The 12,270-nt window shown below is 41.3% G+C and overlaps 1 protein-coding gene across 5 annotated transcripts in view; it reads right to left on the bottom strand.

Annotated features, from left to right (window-relative positions):
• cfap74 (cilia and flagella associated protein 74) overlaps window positions 1-7,700 on the bottom strand; it is a 56,840-nt gene extending 49,140 nt beyond the window's left edge. For 3 of the 5 annotated variants that reach the window (XM_037104731.1, XM_037104735.1, XM_037104734.1), the window contains exons 1-11: window positions 7,568-7,695; window positions 7,010-7,124; window positions 6,782-6,863; window positions 6,278-6,454; window positions 5,266-5,364; window positions 5,069-5,173; window positions 3,806-3,979; window positions 3,433-3,543; window positions 2,280-2,382; window positions 408-565; window positions 34-247 (exon numbers count right to left, since the gene is read on the bottom strand). In XM_037104731.1, coding sequence (XP_036960626.1) covers window positions 34-247; window positions 408-565; window positions 2,280-2,382; window positions 3,433-3,543; window positions 3,806-3,979; window positions 5,069-5,173; window positions 5,266-5,364; window positions 6,278-6,454; window positions 6,782-6,863; window positions 7,010-7,103 — 1,317 coding nt within the window. In that variant the 5' untranslated portion in view covers window positions 7,104-7,124; window positions 7,568-7,695. Of the gene's footprint in view, window positions 1-33; window positions 248-407; window positions 566-2,279; window positions 2,383-3,432; window positions 3,544-3,805; window positions 3,980-5,068; window positions 5,174-5,265; window positions 5,365-6,277; window positions 6,455-6,781; window positions 6,864-7,009; window positions 7,125-7,567 lie in introns of all 5 variants that reach the window. The other 2 variants (XM_037104736.1, XM_037104733.1) reach the window with 2 other exon arrangements.
• Between the last annotated feature and the right edge of the window lie 4,570 nt (window positions 7,701-12,270).

Below are 12,270 nucleotides of genomic sequence, written 5' to 3'. Positions count from 1 at the left end.
TAAATGTCATCTCAGATGTAATGAACTGCTCACTATTGTGGCTTTCTCCTTAGTGGCTGATGGGGGGCTGGGATCCAGGTAGTGCAGGAGCTTTTCTCTTGCCCTCCCCAGAGACGGGAAACTGTCAGTGGTTGAGGGTTTATGCAGCACTGCCTGGCGTCTCTTTCTCCTATTTACCAGCTGTTCCTCCTCAAGGATTTTTGCAGCAATCTCCACTCTCTTTGACTTCTGCCTCTCTGCAAATTCCCTGAGAAGGGCAAATCAACAACACTGCATTATACTGAAACGCGGTCATGTATTCCTCAGCACACAGCGAGAGAAAACACCCACACACTGCTGCATGGAGTGGGAGTAGAGGACATGCATGTGGGAGCGGAGAGGAGAGGAAAGGAGAGGAGAGGACATACTCTTGTTTTTGTTTTATCTCCTCTAGTTGTTTCTGTTGGTACATATGCTTGATACTGTTGATGCCCTGGGCCTGCAGGGATTCTCTCAGTTGTCTCTGTTGCTGCTCTTTCTTCTGGGCGTTTGCTTTGGCTTTTCTTTGTTGGATCCGTAAGCTCTCCTAAAAAAAAAAAAAAAAGAAAGAAAGAAAAGCACACCAGATTAATGAAGGTATAATCGAGAGCTGATCATTTGAATCATTTGGTGTACCTGTTGGGTGTTGAATCGAACAGCAATCGCAAAACAGCACTGAGTGTTATTATGATAGCATTGCAAGATCACGATGATGAGTGCTATAGCCTCCACAGTGCGGAGCTGAATTCACTATATTAAGGGATCCGAGGGGGTGTAGTAATGACAATAAAATGAAAATGTGGTTTCTGCTTAACATCTCTCCTCGCCAGGCGGAAAATCAGAGTGGATGGTATAAGTACTATCATGTCCTAATGGCTTTCTATGTATGACGATTTGCTTTGGCTTCCTAATCCAGCTGACCAAATGTTACAGTCTGGTTTGAATGCAAAAATTGTAGTTTTTACAGTAATGTAATGTGCAATGTACACTTCACATAAACACATACATTATTGCAATTTTATCGAGTCAAGCTATTACTTCCAACTTCCTTATGCATATGACACATCTCCCATTAAAGGCATTCATACTGTAAAAACTACAGAGGCCAGCTGGTGCCATGGGGGAGAGAAAACTGCGTACAAATGAGTAATTTAAACGCCCCTCGTCTCAACCTCCCCAATGTTAATCGCTAAAACTACAAAAGCCCCTCTTTAGAGCCAGTGTTTGGTTTGTTCGTTCTCGTTCTCCCTCTGTAGATGTAAAATAGACACTTATATCTCTACATTGGCTACCAGCTCTCACAAGAGCTGATTTCAAAATCAATCTTCAGCACCTATAGTGCTTTAAATACAGTCACTCCCTCATATATTTCCAGCCATATTTCAGCATACATTCCATCACATCCTCTACCTTCCCTTGATGCCAGTTGCTTTACTGACTAACTATTGTGATGGTCGAGCCTTTGTCCACCATGCTCAATGATATTTTCAGATTCAGACAGAAATCACATCTATTTTCTGTTCATCATGATCTCTATTGACTCACCCCACCCTTGTAGTCTTATCAACACCATTCCCTGTGTATTTGTGTGTGTGCTTGTACATGTAAAAATAGCATTTTTTCTATTTTTTTCCCTCTCTCTGATGTTTTCTCTGACTTGCGAAGTGTGAGACTCTCTAGGTGATATGCACTTTAAATAAACTGAAGCTGAAGTTGAAAAGGTTCAATCGAAGGTAAGGAAAACACAAGGATTCTTAGTTTCAGGTCAGATTATACACGGATACACAATAATATTCAGTTTCTGCCAATAGATCCCCCTGAATCCTATATACTGGACCTTTAAAGTTGTCAAGCCATTCCTAACTCATCAAATACCGACGCTTTGGGATTGTAGGACGGGTCGGCCACCATTAAAAGGTTAAAATCTAAAAACAATATTCAATGTCAGTCAAATATACGTTTAACTATACAGTTACATGAGTGCATGTTTTGTTTATATACTCACAATGTACTTACATTATCATTTTAGCACAAATCAAATGAGGCATGTCTTTAAAGCTTTATAAGCATATAGCGTATCTCTAAATGTGGTTTGTACTTAAAATGTTGTTCACGTATGCACTTAGGAACGATCTTATGTTGCACCATGGTAGCTATAGAAAGTGTTAATAATACATAGCGCTACAGCCTGTGTATCTCATTGCTGCTAAAACAACTACCATAATGCTACAGGATCAGCATGGGAGGGTGCCGTTGCTTACTTGGGTGGCTGCTATGTTTGATTTGAGGGACTTGACAGCCTGTATCCTCTTTTCCAGTAACTCTCTGTTCTGCTGCTCCTTCTCAGCCTCTTTCTGGTGCATCCTGAATGAAACAAGGACAATCACAAAGCATGTGAATACTCACACAGAGCAGAGAGAGGAAAGAAAATCTGCACTTACTACTTGGGATTGAAATTTACAGGAGCTGAGCAACACTGAAGGTAATTATAACTCAGAGCGTTGCTTTATTCTCTCTAACCACGAACCTCTGAGCTGTCACACCACAAGTTCTGTTTCATTTATAAGAACTTCTACCTGTCATTCAATGTATATAAACAGATACAAATCTTACTATAACAACACAGATTTTAACATAAACACGTGACCTTTTTGGAGAAACAAAACTCGTCAGGAATGGCGAGCAGATAGAGAAATCAGACAGTAGCAGAAACAACAGATGAGAATAATTAAATAAAAAATTATAATTGAAACATTAAAATAGAAAGAAATCAACAACCTTAGCAGGTCTATGATCAAATCAAAGGTATAATGGTGCTCAATGGCACAGAGGAATGAACTACAGTACATCAGGCTTTAGCTTCTCAGGGAAAACTTAATTGTAGGATCACTTCATTGTTGTTTTTTTGGTTTTTAAAAGGTTCTACATATGAGATTTTGAATGTTCATATAGCAGCAAACAACTATTTGTTCTATTAAGATATAGTGGAGTAGTGGCTTCCTGACCAGAGAATGAATTCTCACTTCCCCAATCACACAAGCAACTAGATGTGAACGTACTCTTACACTTATGGGTAGGCATGATCCCGATATTATGAATTTGTCTTGCAAATGTTGAAAATGCTGAATGTCATTGAATGATGTATATGGCACCTTTAATGTCTCTTGTATTTCCGAAACACTTGGCAACAAAGACACATGTTTTGGGGGAGACCTCTCAAAGTCACACAAGCCCACCATCACCCTTTGACTCATATAGACAAGAACAAAACCTGAAGTTACTGTACAAGACATTGTTTTTCATAGTTTGCATTTTTTGACTAATATCATAAAAAATCACAAATCACTTTTTCTGCTCAGATGAGCTTCTAGTCGAAGCAGTATTCCTGTCTTTATTGGCTTAAAATCTGATTACCTTTTAATAGTCTCTTTTAAGTGCTTGGCAGCCATCTTGCGGCTCGCCTGGCCTGCTTCAATGTTCTTCTGACGGTCATTCACTTCTTTCATCAGCATGGCTGCCTGTTTACTATCAGAACAAAATCACATATAAACATATCGGTCTTTGCATGGCTATTCAAGGTTAATACAACTGGCTCCTCAGACAGGCTTCGCATACACACAATAAAAAAAAAAAAGTTTCTCTATGTGCCTATAAGTGGTATTTCTCCTAAATATGATGTTACATTTTCTACTTACACTGAGATCAATAATTTGTGAGCATCACAGAGGAGTACCACACACAGAAGAACAAGGCAGCATGAATGGAAAAAGATGCTTGTTTTCCCTACTCCCTGAGACGCAGCATCTTGAGCTGCATGTTCTGGCCGGCTTTCCTCTCCTGCTGAATCCTTGTCGCTGCCTTCTGCGCCTTCAGGACCCGGAAGACCTGCTCCTCCTCCTGCACCTCCTGCCGAAGTGAAGAGAACCTGCCAAGCTCCACTGCCACCTCACTCAACTCCACTCTGAGGAGCAAAGATGTAGAATGAGAAGGATTTGGATGGAAGATAGAGTTAAAGGTGCTGGCTGCTGGTGTTTATTATCTACTGTAGCAGAGGTGAAATTGGGCTTTGAAGCACAATACAGATTCTGCTCTAAAGGGGCAATATTTAGTGTTGGAGAAAAAAATCAGAATTCATAGGGGTCAGAATATTAATATTTACAATATTAATTAGGTAATAATACAACACTTCTTGAAGCTAGAAAGGTGGCAGGGTCCACCAAATATTAACAAAGTAAAACAGTATGAAACTGTGTTGTTCCTTAAGGTCAGTCTGTTCAGTCAGTCAAAATCTAAGACAGTTTGTTTATTTAGCTTGTTTAGGCATAAAGAAATATTTCTCTTCGGATGAAGATTTTCTTTCCCCAAAACAACATCGTGCACATTTAAATCGACCATTAAAAGACCATTTAGACAATTAAAAGAGAACATTTTCCTTTCGAAAAACCATTCAGTCCCTTACAGCAGAATGAGTCGGGATTCCTTTTAGGTTTAACAAAACAAGCCCTCGTCCACACTGGAAAGATTTTGTAACCGAAGAAACATTTACAAAAGCAAAGTTCTTCTTGCATATCAAACTCCTGGGATATTAGCATGCCATAATTGCTTGCTTGGCAGCAAAAGCCTTCCAGCAAAGACGGCTGTTCACAGCATATATTACTGCGATGCATAACTAAAAAGAGAAAAGCCAGAAAAAAAGGGGCTGCACTGATGTGGGCGAGTTGTTGAGATGCTGAAGTACAACCAGTCTGAGGAATAGATCCGTGAGTTTTAAAGTTTATCAGGTGCCTGAACACTGCACAGTGACTTGTACTTTTAATAAGCAGAATGCAGCTATTCGTCAAATACTTTGTTTCTGGATGATGTCACGTTGCTTTGCAGCAAAAGTCTGGGCAAATTAGCCTTTTTTCCTGCACCATTTGTGTTTGTGGCACTAGTGTCAATACAGTATTCGCATTAAAATAAATGAGGGGGCTTTGTTTTTTCCCACAGTACTAATGGCTGTCAGAACATGACTGTGTTGAGTGTCAAACCGTTTTCCACTCTGACTCACTCTTGTTGCTTCAGATCAGTGTTGATGTGGCCCTCCAGCTCCTCCTCACTCTGCAGCCTTTGACACAGATGCTTATGCTGGGATCGCAAACGAAACACCGCCACACTGCAGAGGAAGATAAACACAGATTCACAGGGGATGGACAAAAAGGAAATGTCTCATATGCCAGTCAGTGTTTGTTACTTTTTCGAGCTCACCTGTTTTCTGCTGCTTTTTGTCGCTTGATCTCGTTCTCCAAGTCTTCCCTCTGCTTCACCAAACCGTCAATGTTCTGACGGCAGAGATTAAGCTCTTCTCTGGAAAATATAAATATTAGATAACAGAGTCAAGTTCAAGTGTTGACAATGCGAAAACATCCCAGATCAAAGCTAATATGCTGGAACATTTTCAGGTTCTTTAAGGAGCAACTTTTTCAGAGCATCAGGCTAATAGATTTTCTTGTACGTACAACAACAAAGGCAAGGTTATTATGTCAGCTTACAAGGCAATCTATTGAAGATACTGAGAAGCTGAGAGTGGACACACACATTTCAACAGTTTTAATTGCCCAATGTTCTTTCTGCAGTGAAATGGTGTGCAACACAGCAGTCTCTGACTGAGGGAAAAGACCATCATAAAAAGAAAATCACGGCACATGCTACGGTAAAAGCTGCAGGTTGGTTAAAAGCCAGGTGTGCTTGAGTTCCATTAAACTCATGTTTGATTGGAGTGCAGTACCACCCCATCCTGACCTTTCATGTTTTGTGCTAAAGGGAAATGGAGGCCATTTTTTTTTTCGCCAGGGGGCTGCATCACAGTTCATCGGGTGCTTAATGGCTCGCAGTGCAGACAAATAAAAAAGGAGGAAGAAAAGTGAGATAGAGGACATTATGGGAAATGTTCTCTTTACAGCTGAAATGATTTTCCTGCAAATTGCTGAATCAATTGGTACAGAAGTGATTGGCCAAGTGTGAAGAGGCCAATAGGGGGAAGACCTGAGAAAGTGGAATAACACTATAACGGAAATGGAGGTGGTAAGAGTTTTTCCTTGCCAATGCAACGGCCTATGACAAAAAGACACTTGCGTTTCTGTATTCCTACTAAAAAAATGAAACAAATCGTTTTATTTACGTGTACAGGTTTCAGAGAAGTCTAGAAAGGCAAAAGGATCGCTGTCCAGGTTAAGGAGCTACTGTGGCTCTAGAGGTCTGTTGGTTGCCAGATCCAGACCTGGCTTTCAGCACGTCATGCTCCTTCTGTCGGTGAAAGCAGTCCAGCTGGTCCAGGTTTCGTCTCAGCTTGAACATCCGTGCTGTCGCGGCATAACTCCTTTTCTCACCATTGTCGGCCACAACTGAAGGGTTCTGATCAACGTCACCATTACCATCACCATCATCATCGTCCTCTCTTTGGGCAAAGCAAAATTACATTTTTAGAAGGCTTACATGTTTAATGCAAAATTTAAACTATTCACTATGTATGTATAGAGAATTATTCCACTATAATTCCTGGAGGTGTTTATACTGAGGCTTAACGATGTAGAAAGCATGAGTAATTAATTTTAGCTTTGTTAATTTTTATTAAATTATCATACTGAGTATCGCATTAAGTCACAGTGACTTTGTGGTTCCAAACAGTAAGTGGGAGATAACAGGATTACGGATTAATACATGGGCATCTGTATTTAATTTTACTAATATTATATGATTCAAAGAAAAAGCAAGAAACACCCACTCATACAAATCCTCTAACCAAGCCAAATCAGGGGGAAGGGCTGGCTCATCATCGTTAAAGGTCTCCTGGCCTGGACCATCTCCTGAAATATATACAATGCAGCCATTAAGTGAGGATATCCCAGTCTTTTCAAACAACCAAGGTAAAACAGACAGTCATATATTTGTGTAATTATGAATTAAAGAGAGGAGAGGAAGAAGCAGTAGCTACCATCTGCTTGTCACTCACCCTCACAGTCCTCATCAGTGCTGAGGTGGACACCCAGCTGTCCACAGCTGTCTGACGCCACATCAAATGGACGTTCCCCGTCTCCAACATCCATTTTTTTTTTTTTTTTTTTTTTTTTTTACCTAATTAATAACACAGGCGGATATAATCAAACAAACCTAAAGGTTGTATGCAGTTTTTGACGAATCGTTTAAAGCCACATACATTGACAAAATGTGAACGTTAGCACTTGTCACAATTGCTTGGTCTCACAAGTCGAACTTAATTTTATAAAATGTTGGCTGGTGAATTCTTTGTACTCCGATTCGAGGAGTGGCTGTCAGGGAATTTCGGAGAATCTTAAGCCGTATTTTTTCTGTGACATTGCCAATGTGTAACTTAGGGCAATATTCAATTAGCAGATAACTGAATGCAATTTGGCGTGTCGTTAAAATTAACGTTAGCTTGGGAAACTAAGTTAGAAACCTTCGCAACTAATGCACACTAAACGCTGAATACAGGCTGTGACATGTTTGAAGTTAACACACGAATACATTTAGCAGCCATTACCAAGCCGTTACCTCGCTTAGCTAACGTGAAGCTTTGCTTCTCCTGACACGATATCTTCTCAAAGATACTTCTCCTCACTGCAGAAGTTACTCCGCCATGTTTGTTAGTGTTTCCAAGGAGACGGCACGCAGGGGGAGGGGCCCGGGCGCCCCTCGAGACGCCTGTCATCTGAATTTGCAACTGAGAGCGCGTGCTGGGCTACGTCCGAAATCACTGACTAACTGGTGAAGTGGATCTACAAGGGCGTCGCTCCTGTTGTGGTTATGATCAGTAAGATGCGTCAAACCTTATCACCCAAGCAGTTTTAACAAGGGAATGGCAGGCAGAGTGCTTGGATGCAATGCTGAAGCAGGGAAGTCATTTAAAATCAGTTTCAGGTATTGAATCACTGACGCAATCAGGGATCCTTTGTGACTCTCTCGCTAATGTCAAGTCTAACTTCCTCTAACTAACACGGTTTTATTTCTTTGGACTGATCTCAGTCAAGCTCCACTCAGCAGAAAACATCTCAGCCTGTTCAGAGAGAGCGATAAATCTGTGAGTTATGCGAAATCTTCTCTCAAGCAGGCAAGATACTGTATGTCCCCATCTGATTTACACTGGGAAAGTACATCGATTTATACTTGATCAGTATTGCATCGGCACAGAGGGCTTTGTACCGGGAAGATTATCTTTCATATGACATCATAAAGCCTTCTTTCGATTCGTGGTACCGCTGAAGAGGAATTCAGATGAGAACATACTGAAATCTTACGATACAGGAATATATTTTGTATTGCCACGGGGAGACTGAATAAATAAATAGCGCTGTATGAGCGTGTAATGTAGGATATAGGGCAGGTTTTGTCTGAGAGATGAAGGCAGAGCAAAATAACTGTGAGGGGAAACAAAGGCTCCGGCTGACAAAGAGTGGATCAACAGGAGGAAAACAGAGTGAGCAGAGAGAGATGGAGACAGAGGATACATGAGGGTGAGAGGAGTAAAGGGAATGATAGATAGTTTGCGTTCGAGAGACGCAGAGAACACAATAACACGCAGCGCACTGTAGCCCGGTGACTTCAGAATTTGCAGAGAGAATCCAGCCATTAATGAAGGTCCCGGGGGGAGAGATACAGTGGTTTGAATCCACAGCCACTGACTCCAGGACGGTCTCTGCTCTCGAGGGTGAGGCAGCAGAAACCAGGGCAGGTGCAACTATGCACCTCTCCCCACAGGACAGGATTCAGGTTATCTTTAATGAGGGGGAAATACAAGCCTGTACGTTTTTGCAAGATGGAGGACACATTAACAGTATTATACAGAAGAAATATTTTTTCAATTCTTCTTTTTTTGATTTATATTTTTCTATAATATATGGTAATTGATCCTGTTTGGGATGAGATGTGTTTGTAAATTTTCCTTGTTTTGTTTTTGCTTCATAATCTATTTTAAGATATTCCAGAGCTTTTTGTATCTGGTGATCTTATTACATGTCAAGTATTTTTATTTTTACAGCGGGTAGACAAAATCACATGAACACCCAGATGCTCCTGAACATAAGAGTAAAGTGATTGCGCTTAAAGGGTAACCCTAGATGTGAAAAAAGTAATATGCAGCCATTTGTGGCTCCAGATGACGCTGCACGTAAACAGATAAATTGCCTCCAGTGATGTCACACAGTCACCCTGTTGCATTGTGGGTAATGTAGGCAGCAGGTTTTGCAAAGCAGCCCACTGTGGACAGTGAACATGAAATCTCCAACCATTAATGAATGCAACTGATATAGCATAAGAGATATTGCCTTAAAAAAAAAAAATCTTCTTCCTTTTCAAAACCTGGTGCATACATTACCCACAATGCAACTTAGCCACTGAGTGACACCACTGGAGGTGATTTATCTGCAGCTACACACTGATGTTGGTCGAGAAGGCCTGGCTCTCAGTCTCCGCTCTAATTCATCCCAAAGGTGTTCTATCGGGTTCAGGTCAGGACTCTGTGCAGGCCAGTCAAGTTCATCCACACCAGACTCTGTCATCCACGTCTTTATGGACCTTGCTTTGTGCACTGGTGCACAGTCATGTTGGAAGAGGAAGGGGCCCGCTCCAAACTGTTCCCACAAGGTTGGGAGCATGGAATTGTCCAAAATGTTTTGGTATCCTGAAGCATTCAATGTTCCTTTCACTGGAACTAAGGGGCCAAGCCCAGCTCCTGAAAAACAACCCCATACCATAATTCCTCCTCCACCAAATTTCACAGTTGGCACAATGCAATCTGAAATGTACCGTTCTCCTGGCAACCTCCAAACCCAGACTCGTCCATCAGATTGCCAGATGGAAAAGCGTGATTCATCACTCCAGAGAACGCGTCTCCACTGCTCTAGAGGCCAGTGACGGCGTGCTTTACACCATTGCATCCGACGCCTTGCATTGCACTTGGTGATGTGTGGCTTGGCTGCAGCTGCTCGGCCATGGAAACCCATTCCATGAAGCTCTCTGCGTACTGTACTTGGGCTAATCTGAAGGTCACATGAAGTTTGTAGCTCTCTAGCAATTGACTGTGCAGAAAGTCGGCGACCTCTTTGCACTATGCGCTTCAGCATCCGCTGACCCCTCTCCGTCACTTTACGTGGCCTACCACTTCGTGGCTGAGTTGCTGTTGTTCCCAAACGCTTCCATTTTGTTATAATAGAGCTGACAGTTGACTGTGGAATATTTAGGAGCGAGGAAATTTCACGACTGGATTTGTTGCACAAGTGGCATCCTATGACAGTTCCACGCTGGAATTCACTGAGCTCCTGAGAGCGGCCCATTCTTTCACAAATGTCTTGTTTCACAGTCTGCATGCCTGAGTGCTTGAATTTATACACCTGGGGCCAGGCCAAGTGATTAGAACACCTGATTCCGATCTCTGGAACCACAAAAAGCTTTATACTACTTTTTTCACATATACACAAGTGTTTTCCAACACCTGTAAAACACACTTTAATTGGTGTAGCGACCTTTAATCATCTGACAAGCAAAACTTTAAGACACTTTAAATGTTTCCAAGCAACACGAGACAACTGACAGAAAATCATCTGAAGTATTAGCAAGTTAGAAATAATGAAAACAAGACTGACTAACTGGCGTTCAGGTTTTTGCATACTTTGGGTACTAAAGGTAAATTTTGTAGTTTGGGTAAAGACGTTCAACTCAGAATATTTATATTAGCAAGATTAATAAGATAACAATACAAACTCAGAAATGTTTTTTTGGATATATTTCCAGGACAGTTTGTTTATTCCACTTATTCAGTCATTTAATCAATCACGACTGATGTTTTTCTTCCTCTTAAAAATGTCTTCCCCAAAAGTGCATAGTGCACCTTTAATTTAGTCACTGTAATATTTTATTTTGTCTATGGTGTGGAGATGACTGCATCAATTATGACAATTTTTTTTTTAAACCGGTCCCTCCCCACATTTTCTAATAGAAGTGCCGTATCTACTGCGTCATTATACTGTGAATGTTGTCAATACATGGATTTAAATATTGTGTCCGAGCTGTTCTTACAGATTTCATGTATCTGGTATCTGGTTATTGGTATTTTTGTGTGTGTGGCGCCCAATTATGACAGCATTCACAGTTCTGCTTTGCTTAATGGGATTGTGTGTGTTCAGGGCTTTCATTTGACGGTTGAAAGTAGAGAGATGACAGGAAAGGAGGGGAGGGCGAGAGGGAGAAATGCAGAATGACTTACGCCAAATATTCCCCATATTCTCAAATATAACTGCATTCAACTTATTGTACTGTGATTTTTTTATTTTATTTTTTATTACAACTGTATTCTGTAGAGGCTAAATCTCTTCTAATTATGGTCTTTGGTCCCTGACATGAAAAATGTCATATGTGCTGCAGTATTACTGTCCTATAAGGAGAATAATTCTGATCGACATGAGAATTATACATTAAATTATATAACAGTCTGGAGTGAAGGATTGGGTCGGAGTAGTCGCTCGTTTCCTCACGTTATGTCAACTTGGGGCAGTCAGCTGTACCAGACTCCCTTTAGGAATTGTTTATGGGTGCTCTCCACCAAACCCTCCCTTTTAGAGAATACATACAATGATGCCATGAAAGACTTTGACGTAATACACAATTCATCTTCAGCTCACAGTTATTTCACATTTAACTAACAATGAAACATGTTTATCAAGCTATTGAAAAGGTTAATACATCAGCATCAATTGCAACTCCATGGAGGCAGGCTGCCAAGCCAGAGGTCCCAGTTTGACTCAACGTTTCAACATCTGTAAGGATCACACCACTGGATATTTTAGGACAAATTTCAAGCCGTGTTTGTAATGGCCAAGTCTCTTGGGACTAGAGAGAAACTGAAAATATAACCTATACAATAGTTACTATAAAGTGTTTCCCACGCTCCTTTATTGTTATTGGGGAAGGTCTCTTAGAGCAACTCAAGCACCTCTGGGTGGCCATTGGGTCCCACTGGGCTCTCCCACTACAGTGGAATCCAAGTTTATTGGAGTGGTAATTACCTAATGGAGATGATTCAAACGTGTCAGTTATTACATAATATGTTGAAGTCCTATGTTCGTGACATGCCTTCCCGCCCCCCCCCCCCCCCCCCCCCCCCCCCCCCTTCCGTGGCCAGATTGAATCTGACGTTTACAGGCCAGGCAAAGGAGGGATCGACAGATTAGTGCGTCTCTCTCTCTCTCTCTCTCTCTCTCT

Source organism: Acanthopagrus latus, chromosome 7, assembly GCF_904848185.1.
Source record: "Acanthopagrus latus isolate v.2019 chromosome 7, fAcaLat1.1, whole genome shotgun sequence".
Taxonomy (NCBI): Eukaryota; Metazoa; Chordata; class Actinopteri; order Spariformes; family Sparidae; genus Acanthopagrus; species Acanthopagrus latus.
This window is presented reverse-complemented; position numbering and strand designations above follow the sequence as displayed.